Here is a 21,230-nt window from a genome sequence, read left to right as displayed (position 1 = left end):
CAATTATGATTCAGTGGACTTTCTTTTCTTGTTTTTATGCAGCATTCCAAGATAATTTTTTTTAATTTTAGAAAGAAAGTGTGCGTGCATTTGTGCATGAGAGTGGGTTAGGAGGTGAGGCAGAGAGAGAATCTTAAGCAGGTTCCACACCTAGTGTGCTGCAGAAATTGTGTCACAGGGCACAAGAGCTCCTGGCTGGTTCTCATGCCAGTCCTGTGTATCTGCATGACAGTAACTATTTCAGACCAATGCTTTGTATATTTCTCTCTGACCCTGAAGAAAGAGATTTCAGACTAAATTAAAGATCTGTGAAATGGCATTTTTGTTATTGATTTGGAGGCTGCAAAAACATTTGTATATTTGAAGGAGAGCTCCTTGTCCTTGCTAACATATCTTTCCAAGTCTCCATGCTTTCTCACTTTAAAAACCCTTTATTGCTTTTTCCCCTTTGAATAAAAATAACATACAGTAATAAATAATGTTGAAAGTGAAAGTCTGCTCTTATCGCTTCCTGCCAGGGAACCACTATTAACAAGTGGTATATTTTCCTCCAGATTTTTTTTGAAGTATGGTCGGACATCATATTTTTATTATTATTTTTCAAGTAAGTGTAAATGGCCTACATTAAAAAGGTGACTATAATAATACAAATTCAATTGTGAAATATGAATTTAAAAGAACCTCTGTATTTTCAGAGTAGATCTAGGAGTTAAAATGGAATGTCTCTCAAAGGTCCTCGCATCATTTGCTCTTATAAGCTTGTAAAAATGAGATCTCTCTTCCCAGAACGGGTAAATGTTTATCTTGTTGTGACTCATTTGATTAGCTGGTATATTAAAGGACAAATATAAACACAAACTCATTTTTAATAAATGTGGTGGAGAGGATGGAACAAGGAAAGGCCAGCTATCAGGAAAGATAAAGTATTTTTAGCTTTCTGCTTATCATTTGTCGAGGGATTGAGAGCAGAATAGTCCCAGGCAGGCTTCTTTCATTTTGCAGACTCTGGAAACAGGCTAACAGTAATGTGCAAAGAACAGGTGACTCATAGATAAATATGTAAATCTTTATAAACACTGCTGTAGTAGTAACTGGAATGTGCATCTGTGGTGATAATTTAATGAGCTTTTTATTCCCTTTGGAAAAAATGACATCTTATTTGTACAGTGGGATATTTACGTTGTCGTCAGCAGTAGGAAGGATTACTCACTACAGAGAGCTGCTATGGCAAGATGCTTTTTATTAGCTTGTTTATTCTCCTGTAATTTCCAATAGCCCCAACTTTAGGGTCTTCCCTTTAACCCACTAATTGCTATACCTCCAGTGGCGATATTAGTTAATGGCTTATTAGGTATTGTGCTGTCCAGCTTTGGGACAGGTCTTGGAGGGACCCTGCTGTGGCAGGGAGCATCTCTGATTGTTGGGGGAACACTTAAAGTGGTGGTGTTTGGAGGAGGGGGGCTCAGGAATAGCAATTCTTTACCACCGGGGTACAGAATCATTTCAGTATTTTCAATACTGTCAGTATTATTTTTTTAAGATTGTATTTATTTATTTGACAGACAGAGATCACGAGTAGGCAGAGAGGCAGGCAGAGAGAGAGGAGGAAGCAGGCTACCCGCCAAGCAGAGAGCCTGATGCGGGACTCGATCCCAGGACCATGAGACCATGACCTGAGCCAAAGGCAGAGGCTTAACCCACTGAGCCACCCAGGCACCCCAATACTGTCAGTATTGATTATACATTTGCCTCAAAGCCTGTTTGAGAGACTCTTGATTACTTCCCATGTTTTATTTTTTTTTAAATATTTTATTTATGTATTTATTTTTAGAGAGAGAGAGTGCACATGTGAGCGGGGGGAGGGACGAAGGGAGAGGGAGAGAGAGAATCTCAAGCAGATTTGCACTGAGCATGCAGCCCGGTGCAGGGCTAGACCCCACGACCATGTGATCATGACCTGAGTGGAAATCAAGAGTCAAAAGTTTAACCGACTGAGTCACCTAGGCAACCCCTGACCATGAGGTATTTTTAAACACTATGAGGGCAATTTAAATTAGTTTCCCCACTGACACTTTAAAATATTCCTAATTCACAAAATGTTTTAATGATATGTGTCATTTCTTTGGTGGTTGGAGCTCAGGGAATAGCACTATATATTATCTTTCTCACACTCAAAATAGGAAGCATTCACTCATTGGTTCATTGAACAGACACCTCTTGAGCACCTGCTATGCTGTTTCAGTGCAAAGGATATAGCAGAGACCGAAAAAAGAGATAAAGTCTCTGTTTCCATGGAGTTTGTATTGTGGTAGAGGAGACAGATCATAAACAAAAAACTATATAATGGCTGGGGGCAAGTACTATAAAGAAACATAAAGTAGGGCAAGGGAGATAAAGGCGTGGTGCTGGTGGGCAGTCATTTTATACAGCATAGTCAGGGAAGACCCCCTCTACAAGACAGGATCTGAGATGACATATGAGTGCCTGGTGTAAAAGTATTCTTTGTAGAAAGGATAGTAAGTGCCAAGGTCCTGGGGCTGGTGTGTGCTTGGTGTACTCAAGATGCATCAGGGAATCTCCTATGGCTGTAGCAAGGGGAGATGGGGAGAAAAGAAGAAAATGAGATCAGAGAAGGAAGAGATGGTAAAAGGCAGGCAGAACATATCAGACCTACTAGCCATGCCACTGGTGGTAAGAAATTGCAATTTTACTGTAAGACAACTGGGAAGTCATTAAAAGTCATTTTGAGCAGAGGAGTGATACTATGTCACTTATTTTTTAAAAGATCTCTCTAACTGTTTTGTAGAAAACAGACTGAGATAAAGGCAGGGAGACCAGCTGAGAAGCTAGTATAATACTCCAACCAAGAGAAGACAGTGGCTTGAACCAGAGTGGGGGTAGTGGAAGTGGCAACAAGGAATCAGATCTTAGATATATTTTAAAAGTAGAGCCAGTAGGGTTTGCTAAGGGGTTAGAAGTGAGACGTACGAGAAAAAGTCAAGGATGATCCAAGTATAGAGAAAACTAATGAAATATTTTCTGACTCCCCAAGTGGAGAAGTCTTGCTTCTATATTTCTATCACATTAAATTTGAAATGATTTGCTTATATGTCTGCTTCCTTACTAGACTCTGAGCTTCTCAAGGGCACAATTAGGATCTTATTGGTGAATGATGACATTTTATTATCTCTGGAGGTGGAGGAGAAGCTGTGGATTGGAGGGTAACATCCATTGCAAGAAAATGGAAGAAGCAGAAAGGCAGTCAGTGGAGAGCGGCAGCTGGGAGGCCTGGCAGGCTTGGGTTTGATTTGTGGCTCCATCGCTTGAAGTTTTGGGACTTTGGATAAGTTACATTGACTCCTTTAGGCTTAGGTTCTGTAAAATGGGAATAATAATAATGATAATGATAGTAATATCCACATCATAAGGTTGTTGTGAAGAAGAAAGAAACCCTGTACTCATTGGCAATCATTTCCCATTTCCCCCTGCCCAGCCCCTGGTAACCATGAATCTACTTATTCTCGCTACAGATTTCTCTATTTTTTAAAAAGGATTTTATTTATTTATTTATTTTAAAAAGATTTAAAAAAAAATTTAATCATTGGAGAGAGAGAGAGGTGGAGATAGTGAGAGCGGACAGGAGCAGGGAGGAGAGGGAGAAGAGGACTACCCACTGAAGAGGGAGCCTGATGAGGGACTTGATGCCAGGACCCCGGGATCATGACCTGAGCTGAAGGCAGTCGCTTAACCAACTGAGCCACCCAGGTGCCCAGATTTTATTTATTTATTTGAGAGAGAGAAAGAGAGCATGAGCTGGGCGTTGAGGGGTAGAGGGAGAGGGAGAAACAGACTCCCACTTATGAGGAAGCCTGATGTGGGCTCGATCCCAGGACCCTGAGATCATGACCTGAGCCGAAGGCAGATGGCTAATCGACTGAGCCACCCAGGCACCCCTCATCCACTTTTTAAAAAGATTTTATTTATTTATTTGACAGAGAGAGACACAGTGAGAGAGGGAACACAAGCCAGGGGAGTGGGAGAAGGAGAAGCCAGCTTTCCGCTGAGCAGGGAGCCCAGTGTGGGGCTCGATCCCAGGACCCTGGAATCATGACCTGAGCCGAAGGCAGACACTTAATGTCTGAGGCACCGAGGCGCCCCTAAAAGAAAGAAAACCAATTGACTGCAAATTTTGAGGGTTTATTTTTGGACTCATAATATCCCATTTATTTATGTTTACTCTAATGCTATTACCACACTGTTTCATTACTGTAGCTTTGTAGAAAGTTTTAAATTGGAAAGTGTGGGTTCTTCCAACTTTGTTTTTGTTTTTCAAGATTGTTTTGGCTATTCTGAGTCCCTTATATGTACATACGGATTTTTAGGATCAACTTGTCAATTTCTGCTGAAAAAAGGCACCTGGGATTTTGATAGAGATCGCATTAAATCTAAAGAGCGGTTTGGAGAATATTTGCCATTGTTATGCCCGAGTTTTCGCGTCCCAGAGACCACCAAGGAGCCAAGCACCGATGCAATCACACGAGGGTTTATTTGACGAGCTTAAGCTTGGGCCCAAGTATACCCGACACAGCGGAGTAGGGACTTGGACCATGAGCCAGGTTACAGTCAGAGTTTTTAAAGGCAGAGTAGGAGTGGACTCGGCAGTGGGTGAGGACAAAGGGGGTTATGGATGATGTAAGTCTCTAAGGAATTTTGGAAGCGAGGTCTCCAGGACCTTGAGGGGCTAGCTGTTGTCTGAGGAAAAGGTTATTCATTACCAATAATAAAAATCTTCTTGTGAGACCTTTTAGATGTATGTCAGTGGGTCATATACTTGGGAATGATTCTCAACACTATCTTGGAGGTTTAGAGATAAAGTTTCCTAAAGGAATTGTTAAAGTAGACTTACAGGATTCTGGTCGGACCTGTCGGGGTAGGGAGTTGGTCACGCTAGGATTTTCCTTAGCAAAATCTCAAGGTGAGGGCAGTTAAGTCCCCAGGGGAGAGCCACTCTGTCTTTCAAGGGCTTGTCAATAGGTGAGGAATTTTAATGATTTTCTTCTCCCTCTGTTTCCCACATCAGCTAAACTTGAGGTGGGATGGCCTTAATTTTCTCGGCCTCCACAGCCATCTTAACAATGTTGGGTCTTCTGATCCATGAACATGGATATTTATTTATTTAGATATTTAATTTCTTCCAACAGTGTTTTATAGTTTTCAGTATATAAATCTTGCATTTCTTTTGTTCAACATTTTTTTCTAAGTATTTTATTCTTTTTGATGCTATTGTAAATGGGATTCCTTCCCGGATTTCATTTTCAGATTGCTCATTGCTACCGTATGAAAACACAATTGATTTTTGTGTATTGTTCTATAGAAAGTTTGAACTTCATTGAGGAGCAGAAGGACATTGGAAGTGTTTACAAAAGGGACACGGATGGTTTCTATTGTATGCCATCTGGTCAAATAGATCAGTGACAAAGTTACCATTTATTAACCGCCCATCATGTTACTTCCTGTGCTTAAACCCTCCCAATAGCTTCTTACTGTTCTTACAACAAAAAACAGACCAGAATCCTTAGGCCTCTAAGTTCCTGGATGACTGGGTCCCCATTCCTCATTTCCTCGTCATCCTTTCCCAGCCCTGTGTCCTCCAGCCACATGGGCCTTTTTTTTTTTAAAGAAATATTCTTTTTTTTTTTTTTTTTTTTTAAGATTTATTTACTTGACAGACAGAGATCACAAGTAGGCAGGGAAGCAGGCAGAGAGAGAGGAAGGGAAGCAGGCTCCCTGCTGAGCAGAGAGCCCGATGCGGGACTCAATCCCAGGATCCTGGGATCATGACCTGAGCCAAAGGCAGAGGCTTTAACCCACTGAGCCACCCAGGCGCCCCCACATGGGCCTTTTCTATTTTCTCTAAATCACTGTGCTCCTTCCTGCCTTAGGGTCTTCCTTTCCACTGTTCCCCTAGCCCAATCACTACCCTTCCTCACAACTACCAGTAGCAAAGGTAGTCGTCTTCCGAGTAGACAAAACTGTAATTTTTTTTGATGTTTCTAAATGTCAATCCCACTAAATAGTTCGTGTCTATGGTTCACACCCGTGTCATCAACACCCGGAACAGCACTGGAGCTCAGTAAAGAGAGTGGATAAACTGTGAGCCAGGCGCTGTACATACATGACCTCACTTGTCCTTGTGATTCACTCTACACATGAGGAAATTAAAGCTTGAAGAGGTGAACTGGCCCAAGGTCACATAGCTGGTAAATAACAGACCTCTTCCAGTGAGATCCCTTTGCTTGGGAGTTTAAAATAACTCCTTCAAGAGAGAAGTGCTCATCTTTTGATCTGTTTTCCAGTGGAGACTTTTCAGAAACTGCAGAAGGCAAAGGATGTTCTGACGAATACGGAGAGTCGTGCCCGTTATGACCACTGGCGCAGGAGCCAGATGTCGATGCCATTCCAGCAGTGGGAAGCTTTGAGTGACTCGGTGAAAACGGTAGGTTTCTCTTTGAGCCTGAAGCTCAGGCTGCCCATGGATTAGACTCACGTAGTAGCTTAAAAAGTCGATAGGCAGGGGCGCCTGGGTGGCTCAGTGGGTTAAAGCCTCTGCTTTCGGCTCGGGTCATGATCCCAGGGTCCTGGAATCGAGCCCCGCATCGGGCTCTCTGCTCGGCGGGGAGCCTGCTTCCCCCTCTCTCTCTGCCTGACTCTCTGCCTGCTTGTGATCTCTGTCTGTCAAATAAATAAATCTTTAAAAAAAAAAAAAAAGGTCGATAGGCAGTAGGAGGGAGAATACCAAGAAGCTGATAGAATACGGATATGACTCAGTGTCCACAAACCCTATGGAGGGGAATTCAATGGATCAGTGCCAGAAGAGCTGATGACTGTGATTGTCACTCTGCTTGGCTGTTTGATTCCATATCTATACTCCTCACTGGCATTTATTGTTTTATATATTCTTTTTTTTTTTTTAAGATTTTATTTATTTGACAGAGAGAGAGAGAGAGAGAGACCACAAGTAGGCAGAGAGGCAGGCAGAGAGAGAGGGGGAAGCAGACTCCCCAACAAGCAGAGAGCCCGATGTAGGGCTCGATCCCAGGACCCGGAAATCATGACCTGGGCCGAAGGCAGAGGCTTAACCCACTGAGCTACCCAGGTGCCCTGTTTTATACATTCTGACAACTGTGCTTCTCAAGTGGCTCATATAATACTGCTGAATTTTGAACCAGTGCAAATTCTTCTCTTCCATCCTTTTAGTTCTTTTCATAAGGCTTATAAATTCTATAAAAAACAGAGCCTGATTAATTAAAGAAAGCTGTAAATTATTTTAAATTTATTCTTGTTACAAATTCTGGTGAAAGAGTCATTGTATTGATGCAGAGAGACTTTAAGTCATTGCGTTCTCTTTTTTCATGCTATTAAAAAAACTAAATATAAAAGTAATCACCATAATTACTGTGTTAGACACTTACTTTGTTCTTACATTTGCCTTTATATATATATATTTCAATATATAAAAATTATATTTATATATATATTTAGGAGGGGAGGGGCTGAGGGAGAGAGAGAGAATCTTAAGCAGGCTACATGCCCAGTGTGGAGCCGAAGTGGGGCTTGATCTCACAACCATGAGATCATGACCTGAGCTGAAATCAAGTCACACACTGACTGAGCCACCCAGGCGCCCCAACAGAGAAACTATGACTTGGGCTTACTGCATGATCTCAGAGTCCTGATGTTGAGCCTGGCCATGAACCCTGAGCCCCGAGTGGAACCCTGGGTGGAGCCCCCACATCAGACTCAGCACTCAGTGGGGAGTCTGCTTCTCCCTTTCTTTCTGCTTATCCTCCTGCTCATGCTCTCTCTCTCTCAAATAAACAAATAAAACCTTTAGAAAAAAGAGTTAATAGGCACACATTTTTGGTGAATTGATTGTTTGACAAATTGATCCCTTCTGGGAGGGCTCTTTGGGCTCTTTGAGTTACCCTCACGTGGATCTGTTTGTCCACTGATTGTTCCTGGGTTCCTGGGCTCGGTGTGGTGTCCTTGGGGTGAGTCCAGTTGGCTACAACAACAGGGAAGCTTCCTACTATGCCTGTTTGGTTACCCTTTCCCCAGGAACAGTGTGTAATTCAGTACCTTCTGGGCCTGTTCAGAAAACAGTCTGTCCTAAATGAATGTTATCCAAGAGCTTGTCAAAGATCACCCAAGCAAGTAAAAAATTCACTTATGTTGATCCAGAATAAAAACAGCTAGTCAATTTTGAATAGTTATTTCGCTTATCCATGGCTCACGTAAATCAATTGATTTTTTTCTATTTGTCTATTTCTTTTTTTTTTTTAAGATTTTATTTATTTTTCTTTGTCAGAGAGAGAGAGCAAGAGAGAGCGAGCGCACACAGGCAGACAGAGTGGCAGGCAGAGGCAGAGGGAGAAGCAGGCTCCCTGCCGAGCAAGGAGCAGGATGTGGGACTTGATCCTAGGACGCTGGGATCATGACCTGAGCCGAAGGCAGCCGCTTAGCCATCTGAGCCACCCAGGCGTCCCTCTGTTTGTCTATTTAATATTTACTGGCATGTAGGCACAATTTTTTATTATTAAACAAGGTCTAGAATTAAATGAAATTACTGACTTTATTTATTTTAAAGATTTTATTTATTTGAGAGAGAGAGAGAGAGAGTGCACGAGCCAGGGGGAGGGGCAGAGGAAGAGGAAGAAGCAGGCTTCCCTTGGAGCAGAGAGCCGGATTTGGGACTGGATAACAGGACCCTGGAATCAAAACCGGAGCTGAAGGCAGATGTTTAACTGACTAAGCCACCCTGGCGCCCAAAGGTCCAGAATTTTAAAAATGACTTCCTAGGGGAAAAAAACACATTAAAGAAAGCTGATAAACAAGTTAATGGAGAAGGTAGAATAAACAACATACCAATTTCATAGACTGTAGGACAGTGGCCTTTGCACACAGGCTTGGTGTCTGTATAGCATTGGTTCACCCACTGCACACAGTGAGTTTTTTGGTCTGGTGCAGTTCATTATTTTGCTGCACAGACTGTCCTTTTCCTAATGTCCCTCTTAGTCTCTCTCAACTGCTATCATTTGATATTTATGCTGATGATCCTTCTATTGAACTGAGTCATTCCACACTAGTTTCCTCGATGTTAAATGTTGTTCTGCCCAGTTAATATCTTAGGGGAGCTGAGAAATACGCTCTGTGAGCACAAAAATGAGGCCTAATTGTGTCCCAGCAAACCAGGCTGCCTAGCATCGCTCTTACATTAGTCCTTTGATTGAAGTGCAAAGTATGAGAGGCGCCTGAATTTGAGGTTAGATACCGTTTGGATTTTTCCCCTGTGTATTTCTTTAATTGGGATCAGCAGATACAGGGGCCTGATGTTAAAATATTTTATTCTTATAAAGTGGATGGATGAATAAAACTATTATCTCAGGATATCTTTGGCATTTATCAAAGCATTTACTGTAGGTAAGTCATTAATCCTCAACACCATCTAAGGGAAATAGGAGTCACTTTTATTCTGAGAAAGAAGTACTGAGGCCTGGAGTAAATTCACTGTACAGGACACTTAACAGACTTATGATGTTGAAGGACCACATTTTCAGCTCTCTGGGCCCTGAATTCTTGAATTTCTTATTTTCTATTTTTCACTGACCTTCCCGATATCCCTTCCCTGACAGATAAAACCACTGGACAGCCTCTTCCACTCTGTGCACCTGCAGAAAAAGGAAGAAACCTAACTAAACAACAACAGATCCAAACCAACCAAACCAAAAGCAGATTTTTTGCACCAGCTAAGGCCGCTGTCCCTTTTAAAAATTAACATTGAAAAAAAATATTTTATTTGTTTATTTGAGAGAAAGAGCATGAGCTGGGGGGAGAGGGACAGAAGAAGAGGGATAAGCAGGCTCCCCACTGAGCAGAGCCGACTCAAGCGACTCAAGGCTCGATCCCAGGACCCCGAGATCATGATCTGAGCTGAAGCCAGATGCTTAATGGACTGAGCCACCCAGGTGCCCCTAAAATTAACATTTTAAGAAAATATTTCTTTTTTTTTTGAAATTTATTTATTTATTTTACTTTATTTATTTATTTATTTTTAAACGATTTTGTTTATTTATTTGACAGAGAAAGAGAGATCACAAGTAGGCAGAGAGGTAGGCAGAGGGAGAGCAGGAAGCAGGCTCCCTGCTGAGTAGAGAGCCCCATGCAGGGCTCTATCCTAGGACCCTGAGATCATGACCTGAGTGGAAGGCAGAGGCTTAACCCACTGAGCCACCCAGGCGTCCCTATTTATTTTAGAGAGAGAGATGGGGTAGGGTCAGAGAGAGAGAGAATCCTAAGCAGGTTTCCACCAAGTGCAGAGCCCTATGCAGGATGCAATCTCACGACCCTGAGATCTGAGATCAGGACTTGAGGTGAAACCAGGAGTCAGACACCCCACCTACTGAGCCACCCAGGTGCCCCTTAAAGATTTTATTTTTAGGTAATCTCTTCACCAGAGAGGGGCTCAAACTTACAACCCCTAGGTCAAGAGTTGCATGCTCTACTGTCTGAGCCAACCAAGTGTCCCATCTTTTTCCGTTCCTCCCTTATTTCCTTCCTTCTTTCCCTCCTTCCTTCCACCTTCCTCTCTTTCTCCCTCTCTCTCTCTCTTTCTCTTTAAGTAAGCTCTAGGCCAACCTGGGGCTCAAATCCACCACCCTGGGATAGTCACCTGTTCCACTGACTGAACCAGTCAGGCACCCCAAAATTTACATTTTTATTTTGAAATAAAACCTACAGAAAAATTCTTAAATGTAGGTCAGGTTTTACCACACATTGAACTTTAAATACAGAATACTATATAATACTGATTTTATGTTTTGTGTCTACTTTTAATTAATGTAGTCAATGCACTGGGCTGTCAGAGGTAAAAAAGATCTGATGCTGGAAGAATCTGACCAGCCTCATACCGACAAGATTGAAAATGAGGAATGGAACAAGCAAAGAGAAATAAAGAAAGAGGAACTGGGTTCAACCACAGAGAAAATGGAGCAAAAAGAATCCAAGTCCTTGGAGAAGTCATTCCCGCCACAAAATCCCGATTCTCCAAGTAAGTCAAGTCATGTAGCTTTGCAGAACAAAGAAGATCTGAAATTAAAGAGCTTGGTTTGGGACACCTGGCTGGCTTAGTGGGTTAAAGCCTCTGCCTTTGGCTCAGGTCCTGATCTCGGGCTCCGCTTTGGGCTCCCTGCTCATCAGGGCTCCCTGCTTCTCCCTTTCTCTCTGCATGCCTGTCTGCCTACTTGTGATCTCTGTCTGTCAAATAAGTAAATAAAATCTTTAAAGGGCTTGGTTTATACTGCGTTTATTCTCAACCTCTTCCAACTAAACAGTAGTGCCAAATTTAAGGTTTACTTTACCACCTTAAAAGATACTTACTTAGGACTGACACAGACACTGGAAGACACATTCCCCAATACATTCTTTGCAAGGGAAATTTGGGGCATTTCTGGGAGTGTCTTCTGCTGGACTGAAATACACTGCCATTTATTGGGTGTTTACTGTGTATAGAAATGTTCTTTATGTGCATTACTTTACATGTATTATCTTGTCTTATGTTTAGTTCATAGACAATTTATTTACCCCTCACTACAAGCTTGTGAGGTTGGCACCATATTGCTCATTTTACAGATGAGAAACCTGAAGTCCAGGGAGGTTGAGTGATTTTCCCAAAGCTCTCCATCTTGCGTGCAGCAGGGGAAGGGGCTGAACTAAGGCAACTTGGTTTCAGTCTGCGTGTAAGGCAAGGCATTGCACTACTTGAGAAGGTACATCTGGAAGTAGCTCTGGAGACATTCTGGATGATAGACAGCTCCACTGAAGCAAGGCATTATAGAGATTAAGTTCCCAAGCTACACTACCTACCTAGCTCTACCACTTGTGATCTGTATTACTTGGTAAAAGTTACTTAACTTCTCTGTATTTCAGTTTCCTCCTCTATAAAATCAAGATCGTTATGGTACCTTCTCATAGAATATCATGAGGATTAAATGAGATCCATGAAAAATGCTTATCACAGTGATTCGCCTACGCAGCCGGTCTTGGGTTAATGTCAGCTATTGTGATCATTTCTTTGTGTTTCCAGCCATCCCACTGTGTTGATCTCGTGTAGGTGTGTTTTGTACACACACTGTCATTGTCCTTCAGAGTCTTGCTAGGCTCTCAGGGTTGTGATTCAGCATCTCTTTAGAATTTAGCTTTTAAACCAAAGGCTCCTGAAAGTCCTTGAATCCTTGAATATTTACTGAAGAAAAGAAGATAATTAGTTTGTGGTGAATTATAGTCTTTCTAGAAATAGTCACTTGAAATCTCCCTTTGGGGAGAACTTCTACATGCTCATTACCTGAAAGAATAAAGATTTTTAGGGTGCAATTCAGGTGTCTGTGCTGGTTACTCAAGATATCCTTTTGTGGAGTCCACACATCGATTGCATCAGCCTCATATCTGGGCATGGTTATAATGTAACAAGCTGATCAAAGCAGAAGACCGAATTTCAGAAAAAAACAGTGTTTTAGGCAAATACACACGTAACAATGGAGACCCACGCACAGGCACACACAGGCAAACATACAAATGTTTCTTTACTCAGCCCAGAATGTTCAGATCTGTGCTTCCTGACCCCCTGGGGCCTCCCTGTGTCTCTCTGTCTCAGATTCAGACCTAGTCTGAATTCACTGGGGTCGGCGAGGTGGGCGGGGAATGGGGGTGGGGAGGGACATCTGATCACTTCAGAGCCTCAGGCATGAGGCTGGAATCCCTTGCATCAGATTCTAGGAAATTTTCTCTTCCTTTAAAAAACTACTTCTTTGTGGGGCACCTGGGTGGCTCAGGGGTTAAGCCTCTGCCTCCGGCTCAGGTCATGATCTAGGGAGCCTGGTTCCCCCTCTCTCTCTGCCTGCTGCTCTGCCTTCTTGTGATCTCTCTCTCTCTCTGTCAAATAAATAAATAAAATCTTTGAAAAAAATCACTTATTTACATATTTTTTAAATACCCCAAATTAATAGGAGTTTTTTTTATTAGAAAATTCAAAGAAGCACATATAGATAGTGACTTAGTGTCTTACCCCAGGTTCCCATCATTCTCTGCTTCTGTTTCCTGAAGTCAATGCAGATGCCCAAGTGCGTCTCCTTCCACATTGTCCTCTATGCTAATACAAGCCTGTAGAAATACATGTTCACTTGCGAGGGCTTTAAAAATAATGGTGTTATACTGCTAAACAGTGCCTAGAGCACAAAGTCTGGAATCAGATCCCTGCTTTTCCACAGATGAGTTGTATGACCTTGTTCAAGCAAGTTAACCCCTCTGTATCTGTGTTTTCTTATTATATGGCCAGAACATTAGTGTCTATGTCATACGGTTTTCTTGAATAATAAATAAATTATGTAAAATATTTAGAGGTACCTGGTAGGTGCTTTTTTTGGTGTTAGTTTTTATTATTATGGGGCTTCTTCTTAGACTCTTATATTTAGAATTAACTCATCCTTTTACTTTTATTTTTTTTTAATTATGTCCTTTTAAACAGCAGATAAGGATTCCACATGATAGATATATTGTAATTTACTCAGAATAAATTGTGATGTCAGGGTTTTTTTGTAATCCTATTTTATTATTATTAATTTTCAAATTCCAGTGCAATTAACATACAGTGTTATGTTAGTCCCGGGTGTGTAATACAGTCTGATGTCAGTTTTGATGCCCTCCCGTGGTGAAGTATATTCTCTTACTGTGATGGAGGGATAAAAGGTGGGGGGAGCAGTGAGAGGAGGGTCACTGTTCTGAGAAGCTGTCGTTAGAGAATAAGAATTAGGAAATTTTACTAAAGGCCACATTTACCATTTCTTAATGCTGTTTAAGAGATTATTGGCTGTAGGGGTGCCTGGGTGGCTCAGTGGGTTAAGCCTCTGCCTTCGGCTCAGGTCATGAGGCTCAGGTCATGAGGCTCAGGTCATGATCTCAGGGTCCTGGGATTGAGCCCTGCATCGGGCTCTCTGCTCAGCAGGGAGCCTGCTTCTGCCTCTCTTTCTGCCTGCCTCTCTGCCTACTTGTGATCTCCCTGTCAGAGAAATAAATAAAATTAAAAAAAAAAAAAGAGAGAGATTATTGAGTGTAAAGAGTAGCACCGTAAAGTTGGAGTTTGATATACCAAAGTGCAGTTGTATGATTATTTGTACCTTTATTTTATTACAGCATAAATTTCTGTAACATCCACACTTAAGAAATATTATTCATGTCTGCTTTACCGAGTCCAGAGTCGCTTCTCACCTACTTTTTCAGCATATTCATTAATTTCTTCAAGCAGTGGTTCATATTTACTTTGGAGTTTGCCTTTTGATGCCTCTTCTGTGATGGCCATCTGTCAAATAGTCCCCATCCTGTTCTGACTCTTCACTGCAACCAGGAAAATATGGAGCACAGCCCCCGAAAACTGGTGTGTGAGACAATCTCACTTTTCCTTTCTTCCACTTAAATAGGCAATAAATATGGCTTCTGATCTATGCCATTCTAGAATAAAATAGTTTATGTATTGTTCTGGAATTAAAGAAAAAAGATCATATGTAGCCGATGTGTGCTGCTCTGGACATCTCTGGACATCTGCCTTCCCATTGCTCACTCTATGGTTTCTACCAGAGGGTGTTCTCTGGTAGTTGAGCCAGCATGGCAATAAGTGCCAGGGAATAAACATCTTTGGATTAGCCATGGATACTGATGAATGTGAGTGGGAGGCTCCTTTACTTCTCAAACTGAGAGAACTCTGTGGGAGTTTTTATACTGTCTTCCAGGGTTCTCTAGTGCAATCAAGCCCTGGTTGCCCAGGGTAGCAATCTGCCTGATAACGTACCTTTTATAAACTTGGTTCCTTTCCCTATTTTCTTACCAGGACCTCCCTGAATCAGCTTTCAGATTAACCACTTATTGACCCTGGCTCAATCAGGAGAGCATGCAGCTTTTTTTTTTTTTTTTAAGATTTTATTTATTTATTTGAGAAAGCGAGAGCGAGAGCTAGAGCATGTGAATGTGAGCAGGGGGGGAAGGGCAGATAGAGAGAGAGAAGCAGACTCCCCACTGAGCAGGGAGCCTAACTCGATCTCAGGACCCTGGGATCATGACCTGAGCCAAAGGCAGACGCTTAACCAACTGAGCCACCCAGGTGCCCCAGCATGCAACTCTTAATCTTGGGGTCATGAGTTCAGACCCCACGTAGGGTGTGGAGCCTACTCAAAAACAAACAACAAATTAACTACTTACATTGGAATTCTTGTTTGGGGGTCTATTTCTATTGGAACCCAAGCTAGAAAACACCTTTTTCAAACTGTAAAATAACAAGTATATTTATAGTAGAAGTGTGAGAAATGTGGTCAGGCAAAAGGTAGAAAACACAACTTGTAATCTTAGCACCTAGAAACATATCTATTATTGATCTTTTGGTGTATTTTTATATATGTTAGTATACCTAAAATTAAGAGGACCATACTGTACATGTTGTGTGTTTGTGTTTGTGTGTGTGTGTGTGTGTATTTCAATCACAGGTTGTCAGAAATTTCCTTTTGCTTTTTCCTGAAAAGAAAATTCTTAAATTTGTTTTCTCTGATATTCTAAAGAGGGTACAAACAGATGGTTTTCTTAAACGACCACTGTCAACTGTTTTGTGTGTATTTTTCTGATTAGATATTTAGATAATATTTTAAGATATCAATGGAAGCATATTTTGTATATTATTCTGTAAGCTATTTTTTTTTTTTTTTTAAGATTTTATTTGTCAGAGAGAGGGAGCAGCAGGCAGAGGGAGAAGCAGACTCTCCACTGAACAAGGACCCCTATGTGGGACTCCATCCCAGGGACTGAGCTAAAGGCAGACACTTATTGATTGAGCCACCCAGGCATCCCTATAAACTGTTTTTTTTTTTTAATTGTTTTTAATTTATTTGACAGAGAGAGATCACAAGTAGGCAAAGAGGCAGGCAGAGAGGGAAGCAGGCTCCCTGTGAGCAAAGAGCCCGATGCGGGGCTGGATCCCAGGACCCTGAGACCATGACCTGAGCCGAAGGCAGAGGCTTAACCTACTGAGCCACCCAGGCACCCCTATAAACTGTTTTCTAACTATCTGTCAGTGATATGTTATGAGAATTTTTCTATGACCATAAATATTAAAAAATTGTTAATGACTATATCAAACACTTTTTAAAAGATTTTATTTATTTATTTGACAGACAGAGATCACAAGTAGGCGGAGAGGCAGGCAGAGAGAGAGAGGGAAGCAGGCTCCCCACTGAGCAGAGAGCCCGATGCAGGGCTCGATCCCAGGACCCTGGGATCATGACCCGAACCAAAGGCAGAGGCTTTAACCCACTGAGTCACCCAGGCGCCCCAATATATCAAACACTTTTAACCAACTTTACATTGCTAAAGATTTAGATTGTTTCTTGATTTTTAAAAACATTTATAAATCATGATAAATATCCTTATGGTTAAATCCTTGAGAACACCTGTGATTATTTCCTTAGGATAAATTTCTAGAAGTAGAATTATTGGGTTAAAATTTACACATTTTAACGAGTTTGATAAGTTTTGCCAAATTGCCTGTAGCAGATTTTTTGCCAATTTACCTTCCTTCTAGTAGAGAAGGAAAATGACCTTTTCTTTAATTTTTAACAAAGTTGTTTAGAATTAAAGAAATCTTACTATTGTGGAATAAATTATTTGTTTTTCCAGAGATCCTTTACCATTGACCTTTTACTTTGGCAGCTGTTTGCAAGTTGTTTCCAATTTCTTTGCAAATGAACTCCCAAATTCCCACCACTGGAGATATCTATAAATATCCTTTTATTGTTAATCATTTAAGCACAGAATGTTCTTTCATCCATGTAAACTAATTCTTGTTGATAAGAGGTCAAAAGTTGGCTCTACAAATTAAGAAGAGAAAGATCAATATTCCAAAAGTAAAAGGGTGGGAAACTTGATAAATAGGCAGTTTGAGACAGAAAATACAGCAGCTTTTAAACATATAAAAATATTTCATCTCATTGTAATTAGTGAAATGATAACTTCTCTTAATGTATGCTTCTGTGAATCAGTGAGACATAGGATCAACCATCCGGTTAAAAAAAAATGAGCAGATAATTCATAGAACCGAAAATACACAAATAGCCTTGGAACATATGAAGAGATGCTTTCACTCACTCATACCAAGAGAAAGGCAAATTAAAACTGCCCGTTTGGTACTCATCTGCCTGGCAAAGGTTACTAAGTTTGTTAACGTGGTGTTAGTGATGGTGTAGGAAAATCAGCTGCTGCTGGGTCAAGCTTTATGGAGGTCTGGCAGTGTCTGTTAATAACAAACTGCAAATGCACAATGACTTTGACCCAGACATCCCACTTCCACAACTTTTATCCTACAGATCACCCATGTGCAAAATGACATGTGTGCCATGTTATTGACTGCAGAATAGCAAATAAATGCATTGTGTTTTTGTTTACCATACAATAGAATACTCATCCACTGTAAGAGAGAATGGGAAAGCTCTTCATATATAAAGAGCAACCATCAGGGACACCTGGATGGCTCAGTGGGTTAAGCCGCTGCCTTCGGCTCAGGTCATGATCCCAGGGTCCTGGAATTGAGGAAGGAAGGGTTCCTTGCTCACCGGGGAGCCTGCTTCTTTCTCTGCCTCTGCCTGCCACTCCCCTTGCTTGTGCTCTCTTTCTCTCTGATAAATTAAAAAAAAAAAAAAAAAAAAAAAGAAGAGCAACCATCAAGGTATATTAGAAACAGAAAGTCAAAAGGAGACTAGTGGACCATCTGTTATCATTTAGGATAAAGAAGGGGTGGGAAGGTGGTGTTGGAGAATGTATGCATGTATTTGCTTGTATATACCCGGACTATCTCTGGAAGGATAGGCAGGCAGCTGGTAACAAATTTGTCTACTGGGAACATCAGAGGAGAGGAAGGAGAAGACTTTTGGAGTAAATCTTTGTGCCTTTTGAATTTTAGCCATGTGAATATACTGCCTACTTGAAAAATAAATAAAAATTTTAAATAGACAAAAATCAAAATAGATAAATCAAAGAGAAGAAGAAATTTGAGATCTATGTCTCATTTTACTGTTATGTTTTGTGACCACACAGAAGTCCCCCCTTTTCTTTTGGAGTGAGGTCTCCCCATATATAATATATAAATAAATGAATATTTAATATCAAATATTCACAAGGGCTTTATAGAAAAATTAGCAGGGTAAGGGGACAGGGAGGCACGGAGGTTGGGGCTGGGTACTATTTGCATCCAGTGGTCAGGTAAGGAAGCTGCTTAGAAGTCCAGAATCGGGGTGCCTAGGTTGCTCAGTCATTAACTGTCTGCCTTCAGCTCAGGTCATGATCCCAGGGTCCTGGGATCCAGTCCTGCATCAGGCTCCCTGCTCAGTGGGAAGCCTGCTTTTCCCTCTCCCACTACCCCTGCTTGTGTTCCCTTTCTCACTGTGTCTCTCTCTGTCAAATAAATAAATAAAATCTAAAAAAAAAAAAAAAAAAAAAATCCAGAATCTCGGGCTCCACTCCAGACATCCAGAATCAGAATCTCCAGTATAACAAGATCTCTAGATAATGACTATGCATATGGAAGTTGGAGACACCCTGGTCTAGCTAATTCCTACTCATGGTCACTTTGAATGTGACTTCCTTCCAGAAGTCTTTTCTCACTTTACCTTTATTCTGCCAAGTCCACACTGAATGACTTTCTCTGGTCTCCCATTCTCCTATGTGTTTCCCTCCATATATATATATATATATATATATATATATATATATATATATATATATTTTATTTTTTCCACATTAATAGTTTTCTGGATTCTTCTGTGACCCCCATCAGGAGACAGGCACTGCTGTCTTACGGTACTCAGCACAGAGGCTGGCAATATGTAATAGTTGCTCAAAAAATGTTTCTTTACAAATGAATAAATGAATGGGTGCACCAGGCCAAATCAAAGTGTGTGTGTGTGGAAAAAAGAACTGGAACGTCTACTTAAGATAATCAGTTTCTATAAGATATTGGTAATCCATATTAAAGACTTACGTACATTTCATTTACTGCAGTGAAATCTTATCAGCAAGCCATTTTGCCATGACACTGTGAGTTTTCTTTTGCTACCTCTCTGATTTTAAAAACTCTTCTGTGCTTTAAAGGTTTTTCAGATGGGAACTCTTGGCACCTTCGTTTCCGCTGGTCTGGGGATGCTCCGTCAGAACTCCTGAGGAAATTCAGAAACTACGAAATATGAAAAGTTCCTGCTCAATTGGAGAGAGAGAAAGCAAGACCATCTCCTGTGCTGCCAACAAGGCTTTGTTTAAATCTTATAAATGTTATGTTTCTCTGTCATGTTTGTGAATCGCTCAGTACTGATTGGTTCCTCCATCCTTAAACCCATTCAATCACAATGTGTTTTTTAAATGAGAAAAGTTTCAGACTAGTTTCTTTCAATATTTGAATACATTAAAGCTCTTAGATCCAAAGTTAGCTTATATGGTGTGTATTTTCCTGTTAATGTTACTTGTAGAACTCCGTTTTAAAAAGCTATCTCTGTATTTAAATAATTCATTGATATACCATAATCTCTCTTAGTGCTGGTTGTACAAGAAATGTTTTCTGACTCTTGACTTAAAATGAAATGTGAAATTACTTGTCTAAACCCCATAGAGTGAAATAAATCACTTTCCAAAATTCACAATGAATTTGTAATGTAACTGTATTTTGAAAATAATTTGATTATCTATTTCTTTTTTTTTTTTTTGAGGATTTTGTTTATTTATTTGAAAGAGAGAGAAATCATAAATAGACAGAGAGGCTCCCTGTCGAGCTGAGAGCCCGATGTGGGGCTCAATCCCAGGACCCTGAGACCATGACCTGCACCAAAGGCAGAGGCTTAACCCACTGAGCCACTCAGGCGCCCCTGATTAGCTATTTCTATTTTAATTTTAGTGTTTGTAAAATTAAAAGGTTATTTATTTGAGAAGATATGTTTTGGGAGAAGAGGCAAGATGGCAGAGAAGTAGGAGACCCTGTTTCAGCTGGTCCTCTAAAGTGAGCTAATTAGCTACCAGAACACTCTGAACACCCATGAAACCAGCCTGAGATGTAGGATTATACACTTCTGGATCTCGATGGGGGCAGAAGACGCCAGTGGGGAGGTAAAGCAGATTGGGAACAATTGGACTGATATAAGAGGATAAATGGAAGGGGGAGGGAGCCACCAGAAGCAACCCATTGGAAAGTAATACCCCAACACGAAAGTGCCCTGTGGTTGGGAACCAGCATTAAAATGGAGTCTGGGGATGCTTGGGTGGCTCAGTTGGTTAAGCGGCTGCCTTCAGCTCAGGTCATGATCCCAGTCTCCTGGGATCTAGTCCCACATCGGGCTCCCTACTCAGCAGGGAGCCTACTTCTCCCTCTGCCTCTGCCTACCACTCTGTCTCTCTCTCTCTCTAACAAATAAATAAATAAAATCTTTTAAAAAAAATGGAGTCTGGTTAAAAGCACTCAAAAAGAGCAAAAGATCTTCACGGGCAACTGGGGGAATGAGGCAGTCACAGGCACGGGCCTAAGCCCACAGACCTAGGTCAGCCACCACAGGCGACCACCCATGCCAGAGAGAGTGCAGCGGTGGAGCCTCCAGTTCCTCGTCTCAGACCCCTCAGTGTTGTGCGGCTTGCACCACCACTCAGCTGGGGTGCACTCCTGCCCCCGTGAGGGAGTCTGGTGGGTGCTCTCTAGAACCACAACCTTTTTGCACTCTGTGCTCGCTGCGAGACCGGGGTCTGAACTGTGCTCCCCACCTGCACCCGAGAGTGCTCTGGGTGCTAGCCAGCGGTCTCTAGGATCTGCGGAGAGTCTGAACACTCCTAGCCCAGACTTGAAGGAACTACCCCAGACAGCAGTCCTGGCAAAGTCAGCCACCCGAAGCGGGGCTCCCTGGACCAATATCGCTAGTGATTTTAGTGGCATGAGGGTGCGGAGACAAGTGGGTGCTTTGGGCAACCCCTGAGACGGTGGCTGGGAACAGGCCCTGCCTGTGGGAGATTGCACGGCTCAGCAGAGTTTGCAGAGGAGGAGTTAGTATGTTCTGGACCACCCAGAGGGGAGCAGACTGAAGCTACTCTCTGAGGCAGAGGTCTAGGTGCAGTTT

At 41.7% G+C, this 21,230-nt stretch overlaps 1 protein-coding gene across 1 annotated transcript in view; it reads left to right on the top strand.

The window, feature by feature from the left end:
- LOC111145179 (DnaJ heat shock protein family (Hsp40) member C12) overlaps positions 1 to 19,769 on the top strand; it is a 36,225-nt gene extending 16,456 nt beyond the window's left edge. The window contains exons 3-5 of the mRNA XM_022499891.1: positions 6,357 to 6,496; positions 10,903 to 11,107; positions 19,234 to 19,769. Of these exons, the coding sequence (XP_022355599.1) occupies positions 6,357 to 6,496; positions 10,903 to 11,107; positions 19,234 to 19,328 (440 nt within the window). The 3' untranslated portion in view covers positions 19,329 to 19,769. The remainder of the gene's footprint in view (positions 1 to 6,356; positions 6,497 to 10,902; positions 11,108 to 19,233) is intronic.
- The last annotated feature ends 1,461 nt before the right edge of the window (positions 19,770 to 21,230 follow it).

Source organism: Enhydra lutris, unplaced genomic scaffold (genome assembly GCF_002288905.1).
Source record: "Enhydra lutris kenyoni isolate GAN:26980312 unplaced genomic scaffold, ASM228890v2 scaffoldscaffold12, whole genome shotgun sequence".
Lineage (NCBI taxonomy): Eukaryota > Metazoa > Chordata > Mammalia > Carnivora > Mustelidae > Enhydra > Enhydra lutris.
The sequence above is the reverse complement of the archived record's forward strand: the minus strand, read 5'-3'. Positions and strand labels throughout refer to the sequence as shown.